The sequence below is a fragment of the Myotis brandtii genome, unplaced genomic scaffold (genome assembly GCF_000412655.1).
Source record: "Myotis brandtii unplaced genomic scaffold, ASM41265v1 scaffold536, whole genome shotgun sequence".
NCBI lineage: Eukaryota > Metazoa > Chordata > Mammalia > Chiroptera > Vespertilionidae > Myotis > Myotis brandtii.
In genome coordinates this window covers 2,900,436-2,910,807 of record NW_005369967.1, presented here as the reverse complement: position 1 = coordinate 2,910,807, position 10,372 = coordinate 2,900,436, and the positions used below count along the sequence as shown (strand labels likewise).

The 10,372-nt window shown below is 55.7% G+C and overlaps 1 protein-coding gene across 1 annotated transcript in view; it reads left to right on the top strand.

The window, feature by feature from the left end:
* The window catches only part of ACTN1 (actinin, alpha 1), a gene marked incomplete at its 3' end in the record, with an annotated part of 99,366 nt that overhangs the window by 71,423 nt on the left and 17,571 nt on the right, over nt 1–10,372 (top strand). The window contains exons 7-8 of the mRNA XM_005877962.1: nt 3,320–3,401; nt 5,134–5,219. Coding sequence (XP_005878024.1) covers nt 3,320–3,401; nt 5,134–5,219 — 168 coding nt within the window. The remainder of the gene's footprint in view (nt 1–3,319; nt 3,402–5,133; nt 5,220–10,372) is intronic.

Below are 10,372 nucleotides of genomic sequence, written 5' to 3'. Positions count from 1 at the left end.
TGTGTGTGGTTGTGTGTGTTTGGGTGGGGGGGGGGGGGGGGGGGCGGGGGTTGAGGAGACCAGGAGCTGGGAGCTGTGTCTGTAGCCTCGTGATGGTTCTTAGTGTCTGTGCTGGTAAAAGGATGCTGGCCTAGATCTTGGAGACTGTACTTACCCCATCTCCCTCTCAATCCATCCCATGCCTCAGCCATGTGGCACAGGCATCCTGGGAAAGGCCACCCCTGGAGCCCTCCCTGTGCCCCCAATTGATGACCTGGCGCTCGAGTTGGAATGTTGCCAGTCTGCACTTGAGTCTCTGGGCAAGGCAGCACCTAGGAATGACTACTCTTGTATCTTCTCTCTTTCTTTTTTTTCAGAGAGAGAAAGAGAGAGAGAAACATCAATGATGAGAGAGAATCACTGATTTGCTGCCTCTTGCAACGCCCCCTACTGGGGACTGAGCCCACAGTCCGGGCATGTGTCCTGACCTGGAATCAAACCGTGACCTCTTGGTTCATAGGTTGACACTCAACCACTGAGCCACACTGCTGGGGTGTTCTTGTATTTTCCACTTAACCCTGACACGTGGAGAGCGCAGTGTTCAGCAAAGACCCCCACCTTACCTGCGCCCCACGGGGGCCCCTGCTGCTGCTCGGTTAGCCGGGCGAGCCTCCATGCTGCCGGTGTGGGAACTGCTCTGGCCGTGCCTGGTGGCATCGGGTCCTGTGTTTCAAGGTGTGGGAGAGGGAGCTGCCAGACGGCTTTGGAGGGAGGAGAGGAGCGGATTCCCAAAGCCTCTGGGCAGCCTCAGTTGGGCCTGAAGCTCACCTGCAAGGGCCAACCCCTGAAGGAGAGTAGCCGCTCCGGGCCCAGCGTGTGGCTGCGTCCAGGTGTGCGCACCCTGGGCAGCCCTTCCCAGGCTGGTCTCCTGGGGGATAGGAGGGCCCCAGCCAACATGGCTCTGTGGTTGAGCGTTGACCTATGAACCAGGAGGTCACGGTTCGATTCCTGGTCAGGGCACATGCCCGGGTCACGAGCTCGATCCCCAGTGTGGGGCGTGCAGGAGGCAGCTGATCCATGATTCTCTCTCATCGTTGAGGTTTCTCTCTCTCTCTCCCCCTCCCTCCCTCTCTGAAATCAATAAAAATATATTTAAAAAAAAGAAAAAAGTGTCAGTTGTAAAAACTCCCCGAGCCAGCTGAAAGCTGTCCAGGCCAAGTCAACCAGGCAGAGGAATCCTGAAGATAGCGATTTTGTCTTTTAAAGGCATTGTCAGATGCCTCCTCGCTGCTGCATTTTTGTGACAGGTGTACATGTTTCTGAGTCCCTTTGTGGGCGTGCTGGGGTGGCAGCAGCCGGTTCATCCACAGCTGTTCCCGCCCCCGTACAAAACGGGACCACGCTAACCCTCCCCCGTGCCATGGGCTCTAGGCACTCCGCCACGTGGGAGCTGGGAGTCCCGTGGCCTTTATCCGATACACGGCCAGCTCTGGCCCCACTCTCTGTCCTTCTCTGTATCTTTTCATTTTTCTCTGTTTCTTTAATTCAGTAGCATCAATAAAATCCAGCTCACATCCTAGTGCAGAGCTGGTCCTACTGCATCATGGGTACTTTCATGATTGACACAGGGGAGCTGAGGGGCTCCGGCCAGGAGGCTCTTCCTTCCTGCACCCGCCTTCGGGGGCGTGGGGGCCTGGTGGTCTCTGGGCACTGAGTGGGGCAGGCGGATGTGCACCCGTGGCCGGAGGCCTGCCCGAGGCCCTGGGCGGAAATGACCTTCACAGCTTGGCAGCATTGTGCTTCATTCTGGAAGCGGTTGGAGACATTCCCAGAAGAGTTCCACCTTCTCTGTTTTGAGCCATTTCTTCCTGAAAGCATCCCAAATGAATGTATTTATTTTTCTGGTCCCTGTGGGTCTCACCTTAGCACATGGGAAAACCGAGTCCTGGGATGGCCACACCAGCTTGCGTTCGATTATTCTGGGGAACCAAGAAGAGAGTGGGAGGCCCTATAAGGAACTCCCCCACTAAGTTGTGGGTTTTCTTCCACGTAAACAATTTTTTTAAATTGTGGTGAAGTATATATAACAAAAATTACCATTGTAACTGTTTTTTAAAATATATTTTTATTGATTTCAGAGGAAGGAAGAGGGAGAGAGATAGAAACATCAATGATGAGAGAGAGTCATTGATCAGCTGCCTCTTGCGTGCCCCCCACTGGGGATCAAGCCCGCAACCTGGGCATGTGTCCTGACTGGGAATCGAACCGTGACCTTCTGGTTCGTACGTTGACGCTCAGCCACTGAGCCACGCCGGCCAGACATTGTAACTGTTTTAAGTGTACAGTTCCGTGGCGTTCAGTATGTCCATCCGCCTTGGTGTGCCACCATCACCGCCCTCCGTCTCCAGAGCTCTTTGCATCTGGCACAGAGGAGTCATACAGTGACTCGATGTTTAGCTTTTTGAAGAACCTCCACACTATTTCCCACAGCAGCTGCACCGTCTTGCAGCCCTACCAGTGGGGCACAAAGAGTTTGATTCCTCCACATTCTCGCCAATCCCAAATCAGTTTTCTTGAGAAAGTAGCGGAAACCAGAATAGTCAGAAGGCTGTGGCTGCTTGAGGGAGTCCCAGAATTTCGTGGATTGTGACCACCGAAGTGGCATGCGAGCTCCTAGAACAACTCTTTAGTAACAGATGGGGAAACTGAGGTTGGGTTTCCAGTCCCGCTCGCTGGTGGCCGAGCTGAAACCGGAAGCCAAGACGGAGGGCACCCGGGCCAATGCCTTGCTCTCACACTCACGTCTAGTAATTCTTTCCTAGGCTGCAGGCCAGTATTCTTACCCCCCATTTCTCTGACAAACTAAGGCTTGAGAAGGAAAGATGGCATTTTTGTTGTTGTTAATCCTCACTGAGGATATTTTTCCCATTGATTTTTAGAGAGAGTAGAAGAGAGGGAGAGGATGGAGAGAGAGAAATATCAGTGTGACAGAGACACATTGATCGGTTGCATCCTGCACACGCCCCAAGTGGGGCTGGGCATCGAACTGCAACCCAGTCACGTGCCCTTGACCAGGAATCCAACCTGTGACCCTTTACTTCTCAGGCGGACGCTCTAACCACTGAGTCACACTGGCCAGGGCAAAAGATGGTGTTTTAACCCCCCAGCCAGTGAGCCCAGGTGGTGAGGCCAGCCTTCACACCCAGAGCTGGCTCCTGAGCACCTACTGTGGACGGGGCGGTAGTAGTCCCCTCTGCCCCAAGAATTGGTGATCAGCCCTGTGCGGGTCGCCAGTATCTTGTCAAACCTCTCACTGTCTAACCTTCCCTTCTCCCTCTAGGACGATCCCCTCACAAATCTGAACACGGCCTTCGACGTGGCGGAGAAGTACCTGGACATCCCCAAGATGCTGGATGCCGAAGGTACAGGCGCTTTCTTTCTGGGCCTCCACCGCTTCTCTGTCCCACCCAGTGGCCAAGAGGGGTGGGCCCCAGTAGGCTGAGGTGGGAAGGGAGAAGGCCTGGTCTGTGGGGTCACCAGTGTGTCGGGGACCCCACAGTTCCCTGAGGTTGGAGGAAGAGGTGACAGCTGGAGCCGAAGGCTGTTTCTTCATCGAAGGATGGTTCTCATTTCTGTTTTGGAGTCAGGGAGCGGGTGCCGGGGTGGAGCGTGGTGTTCTTTTGCTGTAGGGGAGGGAAAACATCTTTTCCCTCTTCCCTCCTAACTTCTCCAGCTTGGGCCGTGTCAATTAGACTGACACTGAGATGAACAAGAGAAAAGCAAATAAGTTTATTAACACGTGCGTTACACAACACACACACACACACACACACACACACACTAACCCCGGTGGGTGTCTGTATGTACACCTAACTTTGTAAGGGAAGGTAGGGGAAGACCGGACAGACACTTATGGAAAAGCAAGTGACTTTTTGGGAAGATGAATGGCCCTTTCAGAGACTAGAAGGGAGATGTGCTAGTTTGTGGCAGTATCTGTCTGTGTGGGGCCATTTTCAGATACATACGAAAGCAGAGAGGTAAGTACAATGACCTTCCATATACCCGTCATCCAGACAGAACACTTCCTGAGATTTTGTTTTATTTTTTCTTTTCCTTTTTTGTTCTCTTTGTTGAAATGTTTTAAAGCAAATGCCAGACATCACAGTGTTTCATTGCTACATACTTTGGACTGTGTACCTTTAACACGTGGCTGTTTCCTTAGGCAACCGCAAGGCAGTGTTCGCACCTCGCACGTTGCCGGGGGTTCCTTGATTCACTATGCAGCTCACAATTACATTTCCCCATCGTCTCTTTTTATTTATTTTTTAAAATATCTTTCATTTTTTACAGAGAGGAAGGGAGAGGGATAGAGAGTTAGGAACATTGATGAGAGAGAGAGACATCGATCAGCTGCCTCCTGCACACCCCCTACTGGGGATGTGCCCGCAACCAAGGTACATGCCCTTGACCGGAATCGAACCTGGGACCCTTCAGTCCACAGGCCGACGCTCTATCCACTGAGCCAAACCGGTCAGGGCCCCATCGTCTCTTTTTAGAGTTGGTTTGTTTAAATGAGGATCCAACCAAGGTCTGCACATGGCCATTAGTTATCCTATTTCTTATGCCTTTTCTAATCTGTAGCACTTTCACCCTCCCTCCTACTCCTTTTATTTCTGCCCCTGGACTTGCTGCAGAGCTGGCCCAGCTGGCCCCTGCCAGGTTTCTCACTCGGGGTTCGCTGCCTGCTTCCTCGGGGCACCGTTTCATTCCTCGGCCTTTCGTATTCCCCTAAGTCAGCGGTTCTCAACCTGTGGGCCGCGACCCCTTTGGGGGTCGAACGACCCTTTCACAGGGGTCGCCTAAGACCATCGGAAAACACATATATAATTACGTATTGTTTTTGTGATTAATCACTATGCTTTAATTATGTTCAATTTGTAACAATGAAATTGGGGGTCACCACAGCATGAGGAACTGTATTAAAGGGTCGCGGCATTAGGAAGGTTGAGAACCACTGCCATAAGTGGAAGCCGATGCCAGAAGCTGGTAGATTCAGGCTCAGCATCTTGGCAAGATGCTTGGTGGTTCGGCGAGCCTCCCGCCAGGAGGTGTCCCTCGTGTTCACCAGCTCTAACTCCAGGTTTTTCTTGACAGACATCGTGGGGACCGCCCGACCGGATGAGAAAGCCATCATGACTTACGTGTCCAGCTTCTACCATGCCTTCTCTGGCGCCCAGAAGGTACTGGAGGCCCCCGCTCCTTCCTTGCCCAGCACACCTCATGCCAGACCCCCAAGCCACGCCCTCCTGCCCGCCCCCACCTCCCTGGCGACAGGGTCAGGATGGTCCGTCTCGTTGGTAGAGTGAGCCCCTGGTGCCGACGTGGTGTGTTCTTGCTCTACCCTCCACCCTGCACCTGTGCTCTCATCTTTCTCTGCTTCTCTGAGAAAACTGGGCACGAGCTCACCTTCTGGGACCCAGACAGCTGTCTTCAGCAGGGAGGGCAGCGTGGGTGCAATCAGCCAGGGTGGCCCTGGAAGGCACAGGGGGCAGCATGCCCTCTGGCCCCACCTCGGTTGGAGCAGCGCGTCCCCTGAGAGGGAGACCCGGGAGGTGTCTCCTGTCCTCACTGACCTGTTGGCAAAGGTGTCAGGAAGCCCCCACCTTTCTCCCGCGTGGACACGGTTTGGCAGATCTGTGCACGGCCCCTGGGGCTTTGGTGCTTCCTCCCGTATCCTGTCGGGGACCCCATGCAGGGGCACTCTGCTCTGTGTTCCTGGACACAAGCACAACCCCTTGGAGGGAAGGAGGGAGGGGGGAGCTGCGAGCGCCTTCGAGTGTCCCAGCCCAGTTTGGCTCCGGGAGGCCTGAGGCTAAGATCCCGCGGTGCCTGCTCCGCACTGCACCAGGCCGCACACGGAGGGCGTCATTCACTGCAGACGTGGAAGACACGAATGCTCCCCTGGCCACGCTTGGTCAGCAGCAGGAGCCCTCTCCCAGGCCCCTCGCAGGCAGGACCCGGAAGCACAACATCCAGGTCGCCGTGGACATGGGACCACAGGCTTGGCCTGCCTGGCTTTGGGCCGTGGACCTGTCATGTGCTCCAGCAAATTCCTCGTCCTCGGCACGACGTCTGAGTGATCCCTCTACTGCCCCCCCCCCCTCTGCCCAGTCTGCCCCGATGCTCTCTCTCCCTCCCTTGTCTCTGCCTTGCTCTCCCCACCCCATGCCCCTTCTCCTCCTTCCATCTCATTTCCCCTCTCTGCCATTCCCTTACTCCTGTCTGTCTGTCTGTCTGTCTGTCTGGTGTTCTCTCTGTCCCCCATGCGATGGGGTGTGTTCTGTGCTGCTGCTGCCCACTGTCTCCTCAACCTCTTCTCCTTCTCTGTGCAGATGTGTGGGCACCCCCCCCCCCCCCCCTCTGCCCAGTCTGCCCCGATGCTCTCTCTCCCTCCCTTGTCTCTGCCTTGCTCTCCCCACCCCATGCCCCTTCTCCTCCTTCCATCTCATTTCCCCTCTCTGCCATTCCCTTACTCCTGTCTGTCTGTCTGTCTGTCTGTCTGTCTGGTGTTCTCTCTGTCCCCCATGCGATGGGGTGTGTTCTGTGCTGCTGCTGCCCACTGTCTCCTCAACCTCTTCTCCTTCTCTGTGCAGATGTGTGGGCACGCTAAGGCGGGATGGGAAGGCCATGTGACCTAATGTTTCATGTCACTGCCGCGCCTTCTCGGGCGCGCAGAAGGTGAGCTCTCCCTCGGCCTCACCCACGCTTCCTGCCGCCCTCTGCCCGTCTCCTCATCCTCCGGGTACCCTGGGCGCAGCTTAACGGGGCAGGGCGCTCTCCGAACTGTGCCCAGGACACTTGAAGATTCCAGAGGCTCTGATGGCCGCCGGCATCCCTGTCCCTACACGCTGGGCACAGTGGGCGTCACAGCCCGGAAGGAAGCCTGCGGTTTCAGCTCCTGCCCTGGACAAGAGCCCTTATCCCAGCAGCACAGCTCTTGGCTCTGCTTCCTGTCTGTTCCCATAAGTCCCCAGGCCCCCTTCGCTTCTCTCTCCCTCCTCCCCACTGAGGCCAGACCATCCTCTCAAATAGTCCAGCAGCCAAGGCAGCCAGAAGCCTCCCTGCCTTCTCCCTGGTGTCCAGGCCGGAGGCACAGAGCCCTGCCTGACCCTTCCCACCAGGCCTGCCACGGGCAGTGGGGCAGCTGCACACTGCACAAGAGGGCCTGTGTGCACCGTGGACAATGCAGATTGCAAGGTGTGTCACTAGAATCCCGCAGACGGCAGTAAAAATGCCTTCTCACATAGTCCATATGACAGTGTTCCAGCAAAGGTGCCTCGAGGAAGAGATGCCTTTAAAAAATTACACAGCGGCACCATCCATTCCTGGCCTGGACAGGCACCCAGGGCTCCCCCCTTCCTTCCAGGCCTCACTGGCTCTGATTAGACAGAGGTGCCCTCCCAGGTGCCCCGGCCCTCCCAGGATGCCCAGCCCTTGCAGCCTCTCCTCTGGCCTGCCTCTCGCTCCCTCTTTCTCTTTGTCCCACCTCTGCTGCTGCTCTCTCTTGTCAATTTTTTCCAGCCCCTCGGACCCCCCACCTTTTAGCCGGGATGTGAGCAGCATCGATCTGCTTGCCTTAGGGGACTCCCCGCCCTGGTAACCACAGACAGTCTGGCTGCCCGTGTCCATGGCTCATCTGAGCTCTCCTTCCTCCTTCTCTCCTCCAGGGGTTCCGTCCCGGGCTTCACGCCGGTTGACACTGGCCTTCCCTGTCTCTGAAGCCTTCCCTGTGTCCTGGCTGGTGATAACGCTTGGGAGGAGTGTGCGTGTGTGTGTGTGTGTGTGTGTGTGTGTGTGTGTGTGTGGCAGCCTGCTTTCCTCCCGCCCAAATCTCATACCACCTACCCCCACGCCCTCTTCCCTCTCACTCCTCCCTGTTGTGACCATTTCACGCTCCTTTTGTCCACATCTGAGGACAAGGCCCCCAGCTGGGTGGAGGGGGAGTGGCAGTGGGGGTGGCGGTGTTCCTCCCACGTCCTGGGTCAGGGCCTCACCCAGAGTCGCCCCTCACCACTTCCAAGGTTCAGGCAGCTGCTTAGAGCTAAGGGGGGGGGGGGGGGGGGATCCTCCTCTCTGCGGAGGAAGGAGGAGTCCTTTAGACTCACATACCCTGTCCTGACTGTCTCCCTGTCTGGAGCCAAGGTGGGGAAGTCTGCCGAAACCGTGCCTGCTGCCCTCCCTCCCCTCCCCTGTTGTTCTCTTGTCAAGCCTTGGACAGTGGAACTAGAAAGGCAGCAGAGGCTAATGCATGCCTGCACGTGTGTGTGCACGTGTGTGCAGAGGTAGCGGTACGTGTACCCACACAGGTGAGTGGCATGCAAGTGTGCGTGGTGGATTTTCCTAGTCAGATGAGGACCGACTTTAGTTTGAACCATTGGCTTTGGTTCTAATTCTTCCTCGGCTCTCCTCTCCTCTTCCCTGTAGGGGTTTAGAATGGGCAGGCAACACGCAGATTCTGTTGATGCAGTTTGTGAAGCTTTTAAAGTTCATGGTCATGGTCTAGTGGGAACTGTCTCTGAGAAACTCCCCTTTCAGGCTCGAGCTGTAGGTGTTTCTGGATGCTTTTAGGAGGTGCTGTTTGCACCCTCCGTTTGCCTGTCAGTTGCTTTATTTACTGTTGTGAATCTTCTAGGGGAAGAAACCCCCAGCTGGACCAAGGAATTCATGGTCCATCTGGGAAAATCCTTAGTAAAAGGAGGCAGGATTGCCCTAACCGGTTTGGCTCAGTGGATAGAGCGTCGACCTGCATACTGAACAGTCCCAGGTTCGATTCCGGTCAAGGGCATGTACCTTGGTTGTGGGCACATCCCCAGTAGGAGGTGTGCAGGAGGCAGCTGGTTGATGTTTCTAACTCTCTATCCCTCTCCCTTCCTCTCTGTAAAAAAATCAATAAAATATTTAAAAAAAAAAAAAAAAAAAAAGGAGGCAGGATGGCTGCTGTGTAGCCAGCGCTCGGCTCGGCTGCAGACCCGCGGGGGAGGGCAGGGGCGGGGCTGCAGGACCCAGACTGTTGAGCAGGAAACACTTGAGCTTGAGTCTTAAGGTCGAATAGGAGCCCTCAAGCGAAAGGCTCAGGGAGGTGGGAAGGGCAGCCTGTGCTGTTGGGGAAGGTGGTCACCGCTCGTGCCAAAGCTTCCAGGTGTGACAGGGCTGCCTGCAAGAGGGGAGCACGTTAGTGTTGGTCTGGGTCCCGTCCCACTGCTGGAGCAGGGACCGCAGCGGGGACAGGGCTGAGCTGCTGTGGGGCCCGCTCACCTCGGTCTGGGGGACTCCCTGGCAGGACACCAGGGCGGGGTGCTGACTTGGGAGGAAGGAAGTAGGCAATTCTAGTTAGATTGGGGAAATGTCTGACTGAAAATGTCACAGATGAGGTCTTTGTGGCATTCGTGTGAATCTGTGGGCCATGGGCCATGCATGTGTCATTTGGCCACATGGTTTGACGTCACCATCATTGAGGATGGTTCCTCTGCCGGCAGCGTAGCTGGTCTCTGAGCAGCGCTTGGCTGGGCCCAGCTGAGGCTGTCATTTGGGATCTCTAAGGACCCCGGGAATCATGGTCCATGCTTTTTAAAAAATAACTCTAACGTAAAACCAAACATATGACTGTGTTAGATAAGATAGTGCAGCTTAGATGGGTCATGAAAATAGAAATTGGGAAAGGTACACACAGATTTCCACAGCCTTTTCCTTCGGCCCTTGCAAGTCATCAGTCTGGCTGTTCCTCTCAGACACTTTCTCAGCCCATCGGACCTGTGTGGGTCCTTTCTGTCACCATCGGGAAGAGCTGAGCATTCTGCTTCTTGGTCCCATTCCCTCTCAGCCCGAAGCCAAGACTCTGGGGCTGCTTCGATTTCCGAGTTCCTCGGGGGGTGAGTTGTTCTTCCCTGGAACAAATCTCTCTGAGCTTCTGACCTAGAGCAGGCTCTTTAAGACGTGGTGGGTGCCTCCTTCCTAAATACCCGCCTGGGGTTCCTGTAGCCACGGCAGAGAAAAGCTAGAGCACCAGGAAGTTGGGGAGGCCCGGGTCCCACCCTCAGGGGTCTCTCTCGCCTTTCACTCCACGGTTATGCCCTGGAGGCCTTACCAAGCCTGTCCTTCCCGGCTGGTGTCTCTGACCTCCTGGGCTGGGAGGGTGGGTGAGGGAACCCTTCTCTACACAGGGACCCGCGTGCGAGCAGGTGTAACCCATCACCTCGCAGGCTCCTCCTGCAGGGCTGCCTGCCTGCTTGTTGGGGGAGGAATTGGGCAGGGAGAGCCAGGGAGGGTCAGAGTTTGATGGCTGTGCCTGTCATTTTTTTCTAAAGTCAAATCTGGATTCCAGCCGCTTCCTGGT